Here is an 18,963-nt window from a genome sequence, read left to right on the forward strand (position 1 = left end):
ATATATATATATATATATATATATATATATATATATATATATATGGCTTCACGGTGGCAGAGAGGTTAGTGCATCTGCCTCACAATACGAAGGTCCTGAGTAGTCTTGGGTTCAATCCCGGGCTCGGGATCTTTCTGTGTGGAGTTTGCATGTTCTCCCCGTGACTGCGTGGGTTCCCTCCGGGTACTCTGGCTTCCTCCCACCTCCAAAGACATGCACTTGGGGATAAGTTGATTGGCAACACTAAATTGGCCCTAGTGTGTGGATGTGAGTGTGAATGTTGTCTGTCTATCTGTGTTGGCCCTGCGATGAGGTGGCGACTTGTCCAGGGTGTACCCCGCCTTCCGCCCGATTGTAGCTGAGATAGGCTCCAGCGCCCCCCGCGACCCCAAAGGGAATAAGCGGTAGAAAATGGATGGATGGATATATATATATATATATATATATATATATATATATATATATATATAAGAAATACTTGACTTTCAGTGAATTCTAGCTATAAATATATATAAGGCTATATATATATATATATATATATATATATATATATATATATATATATATATATATATAAGAAATACTTGACTTTCAGTGAATTCTAGCTATACATATATATTTATTTTATTATATATATATATATATATATATATAATAAAATAAATATATATTTATAGCTAGAATTCACTGAAAGTCAAGTATTTCTTATATATATATATATATATGTATATATATATATATCTATATATATATATATATATATATATAAATATACATATATATATATATATATATATATATATATGAAATGCTTGAATTAGTATTTTGTCAAGTATTTCTTATATATATATATATATATATATATATATATATATATATATAATAAAATAAATATATATTTATAGCTAGAATTCACTGAAAGTCAAGTATTTCTTATATATATATATATATATGTATATATATATTTATATATATAAAAAATATATATAAAAAATATGTATATATATATATATATATATATATATATATATATATATATATATATATATATATATATATATATATGAAATGCTTGACTTAGTATTTTGTCAAGTATTTCTTCTATATATATATATATATATATATATATATATATATATATGAAATGCTTGACTTAGTATTTTGTCAAGTATTTCTTATATATATATATATATATATATATATATATATATATATATATATATATATATATATATATATATATATATGTGAAATACTTGACTTGGTGAATTCTAGCTGTAAATATACTCCTCCCCTCTTAACCACGCCCCCAACTTCCCGAAATCGGAGGTCTCAAGGTTGGCAAGTATGCATCTTAGCGACACCATGCACAAAAGTGCACTAATAGCTTGTTTTAAAATGTCTGACAATCTTGCACTTTCTGTTTTGGAAATGACATGAATGTTTGTGCCACTGCTTAATAAGTGTTTAATAAATACACTTTTGGTAAATTGACTTAGTTGTGATTTCCCTCTCTGCATGAAAGTTTAAAAGTAGCATATATTAATGCAGTATGAAGAAGAATGTTTTAATGTAGACACATAGAATCATCATACTGCTGTGATTATATGCATCAAGTGTTTAATTCAAGGCTAAGGCAAAATATGGAGATATATATATCGTGTATCGTGACATAATAAAAGGCCATATCGCCCAGCCCTAAATGGTTCTATTATCATTTACATGATACCAAATAATATATTGTGATATATATAACGTTATCGCAGGAGGCTGCAATATATATCCCAATATAGATTTTAGGCCATATCGCCCATCCCTACCAGAGACATTATGTTCATAGGTGTAAATGTGAGTGTGAACGGTTGTTTGATCAGTCCAGGGTGTAAACCTGCTTACAGGCTCCAGCTCACCCGTGACGCTTATTAATGATGACATGCGGTGGAAAAGATGATTGGAATTTCCCTGGTGAGGGATCAATAAACGTCGTTACACAAGCCAACAACATCGACGTGCGCCTACCAGACTTCCTAGTTTGGACGACGACGAGTTGTTCCTGTGTTTCAGCAAGCCGCACCCCTCCACGCCCGGGCCGTCCCTGTGGTTCCCGTGGACCCGAGGGCCGCCGGCCCCTTCGGAGGAGGAGCGCAGTCGTCTCTCCAAGCGCATCACCTCGTGGTAGGGGCTAACACCGCTACACAGGGAGGCTGCGGGAGAGAAAACACATAAAATGACTTCCTAATCCAGCGTTTAATAAACTCCCTTTATTGAGACCTTCTGCCTTGGGTTCTGTTTTGGACTAAATCATCATAGTGAGTCATAACAATCTGGTCGGCAAACAGACGAGTGCTGTAATGACTAGAAAGAAGAAACAGCATGTTTTGGGGCTAAACAAAAGCATCTCTCACCACATTATTTGCATACTGAATAGTTTTACAAAAAGCGCGTTGGCGTGCACACTTTTAGTAAGAGTGGGCGTAATTGCGCATTTGTTGTGAAACTCAACAGGCTTTTAAGTAAAAAAAGACAAGAAGCCTTTTAGACGGTTTCATTTTGATGCAAATTTTTATCAAAAGTAGGGAGTTTTTAAAGTGTACACAATGAGGATCAGCTCAGGCAACATAAAACTGGGAACGTCCCGAAAAGTTGTCTGCTCACCCCTGACTCTAGAATTATAAATTAGTGCTGTCAAATGATTAAATATTCTATTCAGATTAATAAAAAATTTGCTGTAGATTAATTCCAATTCATCGCGATGAAATAGCGTTCTTTTTTAATGTTGTGAGGGGGCGTGGCCTGCGGACCTGCAGCGAGGCGGGGTGTGCCGGGGCCGGCTCCGAGATCGGCGACAGGTGCGTAGATGGCCCATTTGATCACCTGTCACTCTATAAAAGGGCAGCAGCCGGGAAGGAAGAGGTTGGAGAAGTTGGGAGTTGTTGATGGTAGAGATGTCCGATAATATCGGCAGGCCGATATTATCGGCCGATAAATGCTTTAAAATGTAATATCGTAAATTATCGGTATCGTTTTTTTTATTATCGGTATCGTTTTTGGTTTTTATTAAATCAACATAAAACACAAGATACACTTACAATTAGTGCACCAACCTTAAAAAACAAAATAGTTGTTTCTTTCTGTTATTAATATTCTGGTTCCTACATTATACATCAATATATATCAATACAGTCTGCAAGGGATACAGTCCGTAAGCACACATGATTGTGCGTGCTGCTGGTCCACTAATAGTACTAACCTTTAACAGTTCATTTTACTCATTTTCATTAATTACTAGTTTCTATGTAACTGTTTTTATATTCTTTTACGTTCTTTTTTATTCAAGAAAATGTTTTTAATTGATTTATCTTATTTTATTTTATTATTATTTTTAAAGGGGAACACTATCACAATTTCAGAAGGGTTAAAACCATTAAAAATCAGTTCCCAGTGGCTTATTTTATTTTTCGAAGTTTTTTTCAAAATTTTACCCATCACGCAATATCCCTAAAAAAAAGCTTCAAAGTGCCTGATTTTAACCATCGTTATATACACCCGTCCATTTTCCTGTGACGTCACACAGTGATGCCAACACAAACAAACATGGCGCATAGAACAGCAAGCTATAGCGACATTAGCTCGGATTCAGACTTGGATTTCAGCGGCTTAAGCGATTCAACAGATTACGCATGTATTGAAACGGATGGTTGTAGTGTGGAGGCAGGTAGCGAAAACAAAATTGAAGAAGAAACTGAAACTATTGAACCATATCGGTTTGAACCGTATGCAAGCGAAACCGACGAAAACGACACAACAGCCAGCGACACGGGAGAAAGCGAGGACGAATTCGGCGATCGCCTTCTAACCAACGATTGGTATGTGTTTGTTTGGCATTAAAGGAAACTAACAACTATGAACTAGGTTTACAGCATATGAAATACATTTGGCAACAACATGCACTTTGAGAGTGCAGACAGCCCAATTTTCATCGATTAATATATTCTGTAGACATACCCTCATCCGCGCTCTTTTCCTGAAAGCTGATCTGTCCAGTTTTGGAGTTGATGTCAGCAGGCCAGGGAAGCTAGGGTCGATATTCTTCTCTTGATCATCTTCGGTGGCCTAAGGGACGGTGTGAGCCAAGACATCCAGGGGGTTTAGCTCGCTCGACTGCGGGAACAAACTGCCGCCATTGCTTGCCGTGCTACCGAGGGCCTTTGTCCCTGAATTGCTCACACACTCCGGCAGATTCAATGGGGGTCTGGCGGCAGATTTCTTTGACTTTATCGTTGGAAATGCATCTGCTTTGAGTGTCGCAGGATATCCACACATTCTTGCCATCTCTGTCGTAGCATAGCTTTCGTCGGTAAAGTGTGCGGAACAAACGTCCAATTTCTTGCCAATTTCGCATGTTTGGGCCACTGGTGCAACTTGAATCCGTCCCTGTTCGTGTTGTTACACCCTCCGACAACACACCGACAAGGCATGATGTCTCCAAGGTACGGAAAACAGTCGAAAAAACGGAAAATAACAGAGCTGATTTGACTCGGTGTTTGAGAAAATGGCGGATTGTGTTGTGACGTCATATCGGGAAGCAAGAGCGAATACTAGAAAGGCGTTTAATTCGCCAAAATTCACCCATTTAGAGTTCGGAAATCGGTTAAAAAAATATATGGTCTTTTTTTCTGCAACATCAAGGTATATATTGACGCTTACATAGGTCTGGTGATAATGTTCCCCTTTAAAAAGGACCTTATCTTCACCATACCTCGTTGTCCAAATTAGGCATAATAATGTGTTAATTCCACGACTGTATATATCGGTATCGGTTGATATCGGTATTGGTAATTAAGAGTTGGACAATATCGGAATATCGGATATCGGCAAAAAAGTCATTATCGGACATCCCTAGTTGATGGTGAAGAGCAAACTCGAGCACGAGCACGAGCAAGAGTGAGACGGAGACGGAGACGAGAGCGGATGGCTGAAAAGCAACCCGAAGAGCGAGACCGTCACCAGAGGCGATTGCTGAAAAGCAGAATGATAAGTTTATTGAAAAATAAAACTAAATCACAAAACCGTCGATCCTGTCATGTCCGTCCGTGGTGGTCCAAAGAACCCAGAGGTGCAAGACCTCCACAAATGTCTATTAATGTTGTTTCATTTTACATGAGCAAACAGACTCACAAAGAAGTAAATATATATATATATATGCACTTAACATGTTTAACATAATAAACATTATGTTCAATGTTCATGTTAAAAAATTGTTTTATTATTATTATTACTTTTTTCAATAATACGCATTAATGTGCTACTTTAAGATGCAGGTGGAAAGAAAAGGTATATCCTACATTATGTCATCATGTGTTTTTTCTTACTCACATTTCCCATGGAGAGGACCAACATGATATGTTTGTGCCAACAAATAATATAGACTTGTTTGCTTCTGCTGCAACTGCCCTATTATAGTACCCAATGCGCGACAATAACATTATTTGGACAAACTGCCTGAAATATGTTGCCAGAGATGTTTAAAGGTTTGTGATTCGACGCTGCAGATGCGTTGAAAAATTAAATCAGGTTAATAATGATGATGGATTATTTCGATTAATCGCATTAATTTTGACAGGCTCACAAATAAATTAATTAATTTCCCCCTTAAGCATAACATTAAATTAGTTTAGCAGGTTGGGCAAAAAAAGTTTTACTTTAGTGGTCTTAAAGTGCTGCTGCTCCTTTGATATTTTATGGAATGCTTTGCAGAAATTGCATAGGAAAAATATTCACAGTAAACATGCAGTTATTTCTTTATTGAGCCAATAGCTGACTTAAAATGCAACTGGCGTGGGATCAAAAATAGGGCAAATTATTTGATTGGTAATCATCAATTCCACACTATCGAGTAATAGCGTTTTGAAGCAATTAAGGCAAATAGAGTGCACTACTTGGTTGCAACCAGCAGAGGGCATGATGTTATCTAAGGGAAGTTGAGGTTATTCTACTTGCAGGGAAACAAAAACGTTAAACATGCAGAGAGGGATTCTCTTAAAAAGTATATTTGATAAAATAACAATTGATCATTTTACTCACTGCCAATTACTTATCCTTAATTTCCACTCAATGACCGCTGGCAAATCCTGACTTTGCCTTAAATTAAATAGGCTCCGGCTTCCATGCAACCCTGAACAAGATAATGTATATACATTCAATGTACCGTATTTTTCGGAGTATAAGTCACACCGGCCGAAAATGCATAATAAAGAAGGAAAAAAACATGTATAAGTCGCACTGGAGACTAAGTCGCATTTTTTGGGGAAATTTATTTGATAAAACCCAACACCAAGAATAGACATTTGAAAGGCAATTTAAAATAAATAAAGAATAGTGAACAACAGGCTGAATAAGTGTACGTTATATGAGGCATAAATAACCAACTGAGAACGTGCCTGGTATGTTAACGTAACATAGTATGGCAAGAGTCATTCAAATAACTATAACATATAGAACATGCTATACGTTTACCAAACAATCTGTCACTCCTAATCGCTAAATCCCATGAAATCTTATATGTCACGTCTCTTACGTGAATGAGCTAAATAATATTATTTGATATTTTACGGTAATGTGTTAATAATTTCACACATAAGTCGCTCCTGAGTATAAGTCGCACCCCCGGCCAAACTATGAAAAAAAACTGCGACTTATAGTCCGAAAAATACGGTATATACTCTGATGATTAACTTATGTGATGACTGTATTATGCTGATAGTATATATTTGTACCATGAATTGATTTACGTGGACCCCGACTTAAACAAGTTGAAAAACTTATTGGGGTGTTACCATTTAGTGGTCAATTGTACGGAACATGTACTGTACTGTGCAATCTACTAATTAAAGTTTCAATCAATCAATCAATAAGCTGTTTGTAAAAGGATGGATAGTTTTAGTAGGGGTGTCAAATCATCGCGTTAATTACGGTGAATTAATTATGGTCATATTTTGCGCGTTATGTCAATAATCACAATAAATACAATTTTGCATCTCTAACATTCCAGGCTCTATATGCATGCAAGTAGTCTCATCCTCTTCTTGTGCTTGTCTAAGAGCAACAACAGCGCCACCATGTGACAAAAATATAAGTAGCCACGGCGAAAAAAGAAGTCCCACTCTGTCATGAGACTTGCCTGGTGTGTTTGGCGGCTTTAAATAGAGGTAATAGGAATTGAATTACTTCTAACAAATAGTGGAAAATATTCATACTAAACCTAAAGACATATAAGAAGTGCGTTTATGGTTTATATACGTTTGAATAATGTCTTGTTTTTAGCGTAGAGTAGATAATGCTTTAAATTTGCGTAACTACCTACAAACCCCGTTTCCATATGAGTTGGGAAATTGTGTTAGATGTAAATATAAACGGAATACAATGATTTGCAAATCATTTTCAACCCATGTTCAATTGAATGCACTACAAAGACAACATATTTGATGTTCAAACTTTTTTGCAAATAATAATTAACTTAAAATTTCATGGCTGCAACACGTGCCAAAGTAGTTGGGAAAGGGCATGTTCACCACTGTGTTACATTACCTTTCCTTTTAACAACACTCCATAAACGTTTGGGAACTGAGGAGACACATTTTTTAAGCTTCTCAGGTGGAATTCTTTCCCATTCTTGCTTGATGTACAGCTTAAGTTGTTCAACAGTCCGGGGGTCTCCGTTGTGGTATTTTAGGCTTCATAATGCGCCACACATTTTCAATGGGAGACAGGTCTGGACTACAGGCAGGACAGTCTTTCTTTTACTATGAAACCACGTTGATGTAACACGTGGCTTGGCATTGTCTTGCTGAAATAAGCAGGGGCGTCCATGGTAACGTTGCTTGGATGGCAACATGTTGCTCCAAAACCTGTATGTACCTTTCAGCGTTAATGGCGCCTTCACAGATGTGTAAGTTACCCATGTCTTGGGCACTAATACACCCCCATACCATCACACATGCTGCCTTTTCAACTTTGCGCCTATAACAATCCGGATGGTTCTTTTCCTCTTTGGTCCAGAGGACACGACGTCCACAGTTTCCAAAAACAATTTGAAATGTGGACTCCTCAGACCACAGAACACTTTTCCACTTTGTATCAGTCCATCTTAGATGAGCTCAGGCCCAGCGAAGCCGACGGCGTTTCTGGGTGTTGTTGATAAACGGTTTTCGGCTTGCATAGGAGAGTTTTAACTTGCACTTACAGATGTAGCGACCAACTGTAGTTACTGACAGTGGGTTTCTGAAGTGTTCCTGAGCCCATGTGGTGATATCCTTTACACACCGATGTCGCTTGTTGATGCAGTACAGCCTGAGGGATCGAAGGTCACGGGCTTAGCTGCTTACGTGCAGTGATTTCTCCAGATTCTCTGAACCTTTTGATGATATTATAGACCGTAGATGGTGAAATCCCTAAATTCCTTGCAATAGCTGGTTGAGAAAGGTTTTTCTTAAACTGTTCAACAATTTGCTCACGCATTTGTTGACAAAGTGGTGACCCTCGCCCCATCCTTGTTTGTGAATGACTGAGCATTTCACGGAATGTACTTTTATACCCAATCATGGCACCCACCTGTTCCCAATTTGCCTGTTCACCTGTGGGATGTTCCAAATAAGTGTTTGATGAGCATTCCTCAACTTCATCAGTATTTCTTGCCACCTTTCCCAACTTCTTTGTCACGTGTTGCTGGCATCAAATTCTAAAGTTAATGATTATTTGCAAATCATTGTTTATATTTACATCTAACACAATTTTCCAACTCATATTGAAACGGGGTTTGTATTACACGAGCTATGGAGAAATTACTAAGCAGACTTTATACTATTATTACACATCTCTAAATCCATATAATGATATATTATTACCATTATAATCCCATCCCCTCCTTCCCTTACGGACACCTTTGTTGGCACTAGATCTCGGACATCTCCACAACAACCAGCTGTTATCGCCACGTTACTCTGCGGAATGAGGCACAAGGCCGTGAAGCCAGACGAGGAGACGTCACCTGGCTTATGGACACTACACACACGCACAACACCCCTCATCCACCGCTGACCACGGAGCTGTGCTGCTTTTTGGCCGCGGTTGGCTGCCTACGCTGTAACAGCTATTCTGTCCTTATACTTCTGTTTCTTGGATGGGTTTGACTGTAAACACATTTTGTTGTACTTTTTCAGGGCCAATACAAATAAAAAAGTCAAAAGGTAAAGTACCACTTATAGTCACACACACACACTAGGTGTGGTGAAATGACCCTCTGCATTTGACCCATCCCCTTGTTCCAGCCCTTGGGAGGTGAGGGGAGCAGTGAGCAGCAGCGGTGGCTGTGCTCGGGAATTTTGGTGATTTAACCCCCAATTCCAACCCTTGATGCTGAGTGCCAAGCAGGGAGGTAATGGGTGATGGTAATGCATCTTGTATCTTAAAAAAACAATGAATTACTTCATAAAGCCACTTTTCTGTTTATTTATCCATATTTATAATTAGAGATGTCCGATAATGGCTTTTTTGCCGATATCCGACATTCCGATATTGTCCAACTCTTAATTACCGATTCCGATATCAACCGATACCGATATATACAGTCGTGGAATTAACACATTATTAGAGATGTCCGATATTATCTGGCGATAAATGCTTTAAAATGTAATATCGGAAATTATCTGTATTGTTTTTTTTTATTATCGGTATTGGTTTTTATATTTTTATTTTATTTTTTATTTTTTTATTAAATCAACATAAAAAACACAAGATACACTTACAATTAGTGCACCAACCCAAAGAACCTCCCTCCCCCATTCACACTCATTTACACTCATTCACACAAAAGGGTTGTTTCTTTCTGTTATTAATATTCTGGTTCCTACATTATATATCAATATATATCAATACAGTCTGCAAGGGATACAGTCCGTAAGCACACATGATTGTGCGTGCTGCTGGTCCACTAATAGTACTAACCTTTAACAGTTCATTTTACTCATTTTCATTAATTACTAGTTTCTATGTAACTGTTTTTATATTGTTTTACTTTCTTTTTTATTCAAGAAGATTGACCTTATCTTCACCATACCTGGTTGTCAAAATTAGGCATAATAATGTGTTAATTCCACGACTGTATATATCGGTATTGGTTGATATCGGTATCGGTAATTAGGAGTTGGACAATATCGGAATATCGGATATCGGCAAAAAAGCCATTATCGGACATCCCTACACATTATTATGCCTAATTTTGTTGTGATGCCCCGCTGGATGCATTAAACAATTTAACAAGGTTTTCCAAAATAAATCAAGTCAAGTTATGGGGAAAAAAATGCCAACATGGCACTGCCATATTTATTATTGAAATCACAAAGTGCATTATTTTTTTTAACATGCCCCAAAACAGCAGCTTGGAATTTGGGACATGCTCTCCCTGAGAGAGCATGAAGAGGTTGAGATGGGCGGGGTTAGGGGGGCGGGGTTTTGAGGGGTAGCGGGGGGGTGTATATGGTAGCGTCACGGAAGAGTTAGTGATGCAAGGGGTTCTGGGTATTTGTTCTGTTGTGTTACGGTGCGGATGTTCTCCCGAAATGTGTTTGTCATTCTTGTTTGGTGTGGGTTCACAGTGTGGCGCATATTTGTAACAGTGTTAAAGTTGTTTATACGGCCACCCTCAGTGTGACCTGTATGGCTGTTGACCAAGTATGCCTTGCATTCACTTGTGTGTGTGAAAAGCCGTAGATATTATGTGATTGGGCCGGCATGCAAAGGAAGTGCCTTTAAGGTTTATTGGCGCTCTGTACTTCTCTCTACGTCCGTGTACACAGCGGCGTTTTAAAAAGTCATACATTTTACTTTTTGAAACCAATACCGAAAATTTCAGATATTAAATTTTACAGCATTTATCGGCCGATAATATCGGCAGTCCGATATTATCGGACATCCCTAATTATAGTATATCCTCCTGGGAGCAAGCATGCTCTGCGGTGGACATTTGTGATTCTCACAACAGGGGTATTATGTTCCCCCAGAATGTGTAACTCTGATAAAAGAAATAGCCCTAGAACAAATATCAACTGCGGAGGATGCCGGTTCTCAGGAGGATATTTATCTAAAAATATCTATGAATTAGGTCATTTTCAGTGCTACATACTGTACAATACATACGGTGGCTACGGAAAGTATTCAGACCCCTTTAAATTTTTCACTCTTTGTTTCATTGAAGCCATTTGCTAAAAAGAAACAAGTTCATTTTATTTCTCATTGATGTACACTCAGCACTACATCTTAACATAAAAAACAGAAATGTAGAATTTTCAATGGGAGACATGTCTGGACTACAGGCAGGCCAGTTTAATCTAGTCTAGGCACACTTTTACTATGAAGCCACGCTGTTGTACCACGTGGCTTGGCATTGTCTTGCTGAAATAAGCAGGGGCGTCCATGATAACGTTGCTTGGATGGCAACATATGTTGCTCCAAAACCTGTATGGACCTTTCAGCATTAACCTCTAAAGGCCTTAGTGGCCACATGCGTGGACTGCACCTTTTAGCTCTTAAAAAGTTAAAGTTAAAGTACCAATGATTGTCACACACACACTAGGTGTGGCGAAATTATTCTCTGCATTTGACCCATCACCCTTGATCACCCCCTGGGAGGCGAGGGGAGCAGTGGGCAGCAGCGGTGGCCGCGCCCGGGAATCACCTTGGTGATTTAACCCCCAATTCCAACCCTTGATGCTGAGTGCCAAGCAGGGAGGTAATGGGTCCCATTTTTATAGTCTTTGGTATGACTCGGCCGGGGTTTGTCCCAACCTACCGATCTCAGGACGGACACTCTAACCACTAGGCCACTGAGTGGTTAGACTCAGGTAACTTCTTTCCAAAATAATATCGGCAGTCCGATATTATCGGACATCCCTATGTATAATAATGTAATACATTTAAATCAAAATACCTCAAGTTTGGATGAGATTTAAAAAAGAGATTAATTAATTACAGATCATAAATAATCGCTCTTTTTTTATTGCTTGACAGCACTGTTTTAGCAAATGTTATCTGAACGCAATGTTTATTCCATAAGTATGATTCACAAATGTGTTATTGTGGGAAAATAAAAAACTTTCTTTTTTGAGGTTGTAGCGCCACCTGGCTGCTTTGCCACACGTTTCGGAGCCTGCAAAAGCGTTTTCATATGGACAGAATGTCCTACCTGTGTGCGGCTTCCTCAGGTGACACGACCTGGGTTCATGGCAGCCACAAAAACTTCCTCTCTCCTGAACCAACAGCGTGTTTCTCGTCCTCCTCTCCGCCTGCTCCAGGTAGGAGTGGCAAGCCTCGCTCCGCGACAACGCTCCTGCTTCACTCTCGCTGGTGGTCTCGACACGACATCCTGCCTTATTGTCCCCCGTCGGCTTCTTTCCTGTCGCCGCTGCTGCCGAGGTCTCATTCCGGGCTTGCTCTCGTTCTTCCGCTCTCTCCTTCCTCTCGTCCGGCAATTGTTCCTGCGGCGGCACGCAGGGCACGGCGGTCTCCGGTTCCGAGAGGGAGATGGCCGTCTCGTAGTCGGTGTTGTTGGCTGTGCTCGTGTCGGGGAGTAAGGGTTTTTCAACGCTGGATTCGGCTGGTGTGAAGAAAACCTGAAAAGAGGATATCGGAAGTTAAAAAGAATGTCTAACTAGTAAGGGTGTAACGGTACGTGTATTTGTATTGAACCGTTTCGGTTCGGTTCGGAGGTGTACCGAACGAGTTTCCACACTGCAAAAAGTCAGTGTTCAAAAGCAAGAAAAAAAAATACAAAAATGAGGGGTATTTTTATTGAACTAAGCAAAGTTATCTGCAAATAGAACAAGAAAATTCGGCTTGTCAAAACTTTCCAAAACAAGTCAAATTAGCTAACTTCAATGAACCCAAAAATACCTTAAAATAAGTATATTCTCACTAATAACAAGTGCACTTCCATCCATCCATCCATCTTCTTCCGCTTATTCGAGGTCGGGTCGCGGGGGCAGCAGCCTAAGCAGGGAAGCCCAGACTTCCCTCTCCCCAGCCACTTCGTCCAGCTCCTCCCGGGGGATCCCGAGGCATTCCCAGGCCAGCCGGGAGACATAGTCTTCCCAACGTGTCCTGGGTCTTCCCCGTGGTCTCCTACCGGTCGGACGTGCCCTAAACATCTCCCTAGGGAGGCGCTCGGGTGGCATCCTGACCAGATGCCCGAACCACCTCATCTGGCTCCTCTCGATGTGGAGGAGCAGCGGCTTTACTTTGAGCTCCTCCCGGATGACAGAGCTTCTCACCCTATCTCTAAGGGAGAGCCCCGCCACCCGGCGGAGGAAACTCATTTCAGCCGCTTGTACACGTGATCTTGTCCTTTCGGTCATAACCCAAAGCTCGTGACCATAGGTGAGGATGGGAACGTAGATCGACCGGTAAATTGAGAGCTTTGCCTTCCGGCTCAGCTCCTTCTTCACCACAACGGATCGATACAGCGTCCGCATTACTGAAGACGCCGCACCGATCCACCTGTCGATCTCACGACAAGTGCACTTTTCTTGGTAGAAAAAAAAAAAGTGACCTTTTTGCTCAATATGTTGAAAAATATTCTTAAATTAAGTAAATGCAAGTGCCATTATCTTGACACAGGCATGTGATTTGACCACAATGAAAAAGACTGAAAACATTTCCGGGGGTCTGGGGGACGAAGGCCCCCAGCCAGGTCCGAAGCTCCTGGTTTTTCACCAATTTAACATGCTAAAATTAACAAAGACAGCACCATTTGAAGAAAATATTTTAGTGTTTAAAGACACGAAAACATAATTAATAGAACATACCTTGCTTCAAGTTGTTTCATATGTTTTTGGCGTTTCGCATGTACTTCCAAAGCCTTGAAACCTCATGATCCATAGTCAATATTATCATGACGCCAGGCGCACAAAACCTTTCCGGGACGATCGATTTTCCGAATAAAATCACCGAACAAAGTCGTAACTTCCTTCTTCCCAACAGTATCAGTGATTTCCCTTTCCATCCAGTCCCATCGAAACTTATTTTTGACATGTTTATCAATTTCTTTTACTCGTAAAGCGTCCTTTCTCTCGAGAACCGACATAGTTTACATATGGAAAATGGCGGTAATCAACATTTTGAATGATGACGTTATTAACGTCATCATTCATAACAGATGTCCTGATTGGTCACAAGGAACATATCGACCAATCAACTACGGCGTAATATAAACTACGTCTCGAATCTTGATTTAGGGTCGGAAAAAAAACCGGAAAAACGGGAGATTTTTTTTTTTTTCCCCCGAGATTAAAAAAGACGGAATTCCGACTTTAGACGGAAAAATCACATGCCTGTTGACATAATGATATGCGCTCGGCATTACATTTATTGAAACCAGCAAACTTATACTAAAAACTAATGTATTGTTCTTAATGGAAAGGCAACAAGGCAACTGCTTGTTACTCTCGGGGTCTCCTAGCCGCTCAGGCAAATCATATTGTCTAAAAATGCATTTTTCCATCGATAACATGACATCATCGCGTCAAGTGCGTGCCCTTTCAGTCAATTAGTGCACATATATACAAAAAATGTTTTAATTGTAATTTTGAAGAATTTACCAGAATGTGCATGAACTATTTCTGTTCAAAATTGTTAGATGTGTCACATCTTAAATGTTTAAATATTAACTGTGAGTTTACTGTACTGTGCCAACAGTACTACATTATGAGTACGTGTTTTCTATTGTTTCATTGAAAATAAAGCAGCAAAGTCCATTTGGCTGTCATCTGTTTTAATTATGAGACAAAATTGTGTCAAAGTCATGATTTTTTTTTTCCATGCTTGAAATAAGAAATTATTACTTTAAAAAAGTCGTTTTATACTTGTGAGTGTTGATGACACAGCTTTGCAACAGTTGATATTCTAGTTTCAAGCATGTTTTACTCAATATAGGTCATCAAATCTCAGCAACAAGCTGTAATATCTTACTGAAATCATTTAGGACCAAAACCCTTAAAACAAGTAAAACACTCTAACATAAAATCTGCTTAGTGAGAAGAATTATCTTATCAGACAGAAAACAAGCATATATCACCTAGGGATGTCCCGATCCGATATTTGGATCGGATCGGCCGCCGATATTTGCCAAAAAATGCGTATCGGCAAGGCATGGGAAAATGACGATCCAGATCCAGTTTTTTTTTTAAAACTCCGGTCCGTGTTTTCCAACGCACCGATTTAAGTAATACATTCCACTTTTCTGCTGCTCCCTAATTTCCGTTCCGCATTTTCCAGCACACCTTCAACACATCCACAGGTCTGTGGATTCTCAAGCAGTTGCTTTTAGCTGCTGGCATTACACGACAGGCTCTTCTCACTCTTTCCTGTGTCTCCCTCTCACAGACAGCAAGCGCACCTTCTTACATACGTCACATACGTGTACGCCCTCCCCGAGCGGAGACGTAGCAGCATGGCTAACGTTAGCTGTGATGCTAGCGCAGCCGCTAAGGTGCGCGCCTGTGCAATTGCGCACTGCTCAAGCGTCCTCTGCGCACGGCAAATCTATGCCACGCACAAAATCAAATAAAAAAATAAGCGCATAACAATTTTCGACACACAGACACGACAGAGAAAACAGTTTTCGTCATCATTGTTCAAATATTGTAACGTCTGTCGCTTATCTCCGTTTGGTGCCACACGTCCACACCATCAAAATGCCGAGGCAAACATTTCCAGATCAACACCGTGTGAAAGAAATAGTGATTTTTTTAGTTGTGATTTCCTTCTCTGCATGAAAGTTTAAAATGAGCATATATTAATGCAGTATGAAGAAGAATGTTTTAATGTAGACACATAGAATCATCATACTGCTGTGATTATATGCATCAAGTGTTCATTCAAGGCTAAGGCAAAATATCCACATATATATGGTGTATCGCGATATGGCCTTAAAATATCGCAATATTAAAAAAAGGCCATATCGCCCAGCCCTAGTTCAATGATGCCATTTCTGTTTGTCATGTATAATTTTGTCTATTTTGTGTTTATCCTTGAATAAACAGGTCAGTTTCTTGTTACCAACCATTGTGTATTATTCAAACTCCCCTAATTCAGCTGGCTAGTTGTTATAAAGAGTACTAAAACCCTTTTCAACATGATTCTGACAACTAAGTAGGCTAAATAACTTTAAACTTTAATACATGCTCGGATAGGCCAGTATCGGTCAGTATCGGTATCAGATCGGAAGTGCAAAAACCTGGATCGGGACATCCCTAATATCACCCTTATTTGAGATATTTAATCTTACTTAGATTTCAGTTTTTGCAGTGCACACGGACATATTAAGTAGCGTACCGCAAGTTGTGTAAACAATGCACACCGAGGCACAACACATAGCATGCTAGCAGCGACCGGGCTAGGACAACATGTGAAAGGCAGAGCTGGAAGACCCTCCTGCCTCGTTAAGATCTCCCGTTTGGGAACACTTCGGCTTCGCGGTGCGATACAACAATGGAGGACGGAGGTTTGCCGACATTGTTCAGCAGCGGTAGGGTATGCTTCTGGCAACACGTCAAACATGCTAACCCATTTGAAGCGTCACCACCCCCAAGTGAACATCGCTTCAACGAAGAGAAAGACGAGCGCGGTGCAAACACCGCATTCAAGCAGCCTCTCCTCGGCGAGTCAGGCAGGGCTAAAGCAATAACAAATGTTTTTATAGCAGCAGATTTAAGACCATATTGCATTAAAAACTACATTTTGACCCACTTCTATGGTGGAAGAACAATGAGCCCATATATCATCTTACTGCAAAGTTAGCCAGGGACTACCTGGAGACATTTTAACTGCAAGCAGGTCTGCACTTTCTGCAGACAATGTGGATAAACAGATTTTTCTGGCAAAAAACATGAAGATTAAGTGAAAGTCACCAGGGTTAAAGGCTGGGGGGGGGAAGAAAAGTTAATCTGAAGCTGAGTTGACTTGGAACTGTTTAATGTTGCACTTTTTATATGTAATTTTGTCATTTTATTTAATCTGAGAAACAACTTGAGGCAGTTTAATGTTGATTAACGTGGACCCCGACTTAAACAAGTTGAAAAATGTATCCGGGTGTTACCATTTAGTGGTCAATTGTACGGAATATGTACTGTACTGTGCAATCTACTAATAAAAGTCTCAATCAATCAATCAAAAAAAGCACTTTATATGTAGAAAGGTTTTGTTAAGAAACCATTCTGAGCCTTATCTTATTTAGTTTTTATTTTACCGTATTTTTCAGACTATAAGGCGCTCCGGAGTATAAGTCGCACCGGATGAAAATGCATAATAAAGAAGGAAAAAAACATATATAAGTCGCACTGGAGTATAAGTCGCATTTTTGGGGGAAATTTATTTGATAAAACCCAACACCAAGAATAGACATTTGAAAGGCAATTTAAAATAAATAAAGAATAGTGAACAACAGGCTGAATAAGTGTACGTTATATGACGCATAAATAACCAACTGAGAACGTGCCTAGTATGTTAACATAACATATTATGGTAAGAGTCATTCAAATAACTATAACATATAGAACATGCTATACGTTTACCAAACAATCTGTCACTCCTAATCGCTAAATCCCATGAAATCTTATACGTCTAGTCTATTACGTGAATGAGCTAAATAATATTATTTGATATTTTACGGTAATGTGTTAATAATTTCACACATTAGTCGCTCCTGAGTATAAGTCGCACACCCGGCCAAACTATGAAAAAAACTTCGACTTATAGTCCGAAAAATACGGTATATATGTTGACCACATTAACCCTGGCAATGGACCCTGTGTGTATATGTATGTTATTATTATGCTTAGCATTCATGACTGCCTGCTGTTGCACTGATCAGCCTAGTGGTGGCTCACATCCATCACACACAGAGCTATTTCTATTTTTGGGCAGAATTATTATAGTGTTCCCAATGTTAAAAGGATAAAGCCATTGTTTACAAATTTGGTAAATAAAATCCTTATTTTTCGGACTATAAGTCGCAGTTTTTTTCATAGTTTGATTTTATGACCTATATTGAGTAAAACATGCTTGAAACTAGAATCTCAACTGTTGCAAAGCTGTGTCATCAACACTCACAAGTATAAAACTACTTTTTTAAAGTACCGTATTTTTCGGACTATAAGTTGCAGTTTTTTTTCATAGTTTGGCCGGGGTTGCGACTTATACTCAGGAGCGACTTCTCTGTGAAATTATTAACACATTAGCGTAAAAAAATCAAATAATATTATTTAGCTCATTCACGTAAGAAACTAGACGTATAAGATTTCATGGGATTTAGCGATTAGGAGTGACAGATTGTTTGGTAAACGTATAGCATGTTCTATATGTTATAGTTATTTGAATGACTCTTACCATAATATGTTACGTTAACATACCAGGCACGTTCTCAGTTGGTTATTTATGCCTCATATAACATACACTTATTCAGCCTGTTGTTCACTATTCTTTATTTATTTTAAATTGCCTTTCAAATGTCTATTCTTGGTGTTGGCTTTTAGCAAATAAATTTCCCCAAAAAATGCGACTTATACTCCAGTGCGACTTATATATGTTTTTTTCCTTCTTTATTATGCATTTTCGGCCGGTGCGATTTATACTCCGGAGCGATTTATACTCCGAAAAATACGGTAACCAAAAAAATGTATATTTTGTTGTTTTCTTACTGTACCGAAAATTAACCGAACCGTGACTTCTAACCGAAATTTTTGTGTACCGTTACACCCTTACTAAATAGTGATTGAATAGCTCCATGCTAAGGGGTCTTGTATTTTTAGCAGAATATAAAATCTTGAATAGAAGCACACGGCTGCGAAGACTTGCATGGACTTTTTATACTCGAGACTTTTCATGCCTGGTGCACAGGTTTTATGTCATATTTTA

The 18,963-nt window shown here is 39.0% G+C and overlaps 1 protein-coding gene across 3 annotated transcripts in view; it reads right to left on the reverse strand.

Moving 5' to 3' along the window:
- ccser1 (coiled-coil serine-rich protein 1) overlaps positions 1–18,963 on the reverse strand; it is a 397,790-nt gene that overhangs the window by 349,804 nt on the left and 29,023 nt on the right. For all 3 annotated transcript variants that reach the window (XM_061929002.1, XM_061929001.1, XM_061929003.2), the window contains exons 3-4: positions 12,239–12,665; positions 2,020–2,204 (exon numbers count right to left, since the gene is read on the reverse strand). In XM_061929002.1, the coding sequence (XP_061784986.1) occupies positions 2,020–2,204; positions 12,239–12,665 (612 nt within the window). The remainder of the gene's footprint in view (positions 1–2,019; positions 2,205–12,238; positions 12,666–18,963) is intronic.

This window comes from Nerophis lumbriciformis, linkage group LG33 (assembly GCF_033978685.3).
Source record: "Nerophis lumbriciformis linkage group LG33, RoL_Nlum_v2.1, whole genome shotgun sequence".
NCBI lineage: Eukaryota > Metazoa > Chordata > Actinopteri > Syngnathiformes > Syngnathidae > Nerophis > Nerophis lumbriciformis.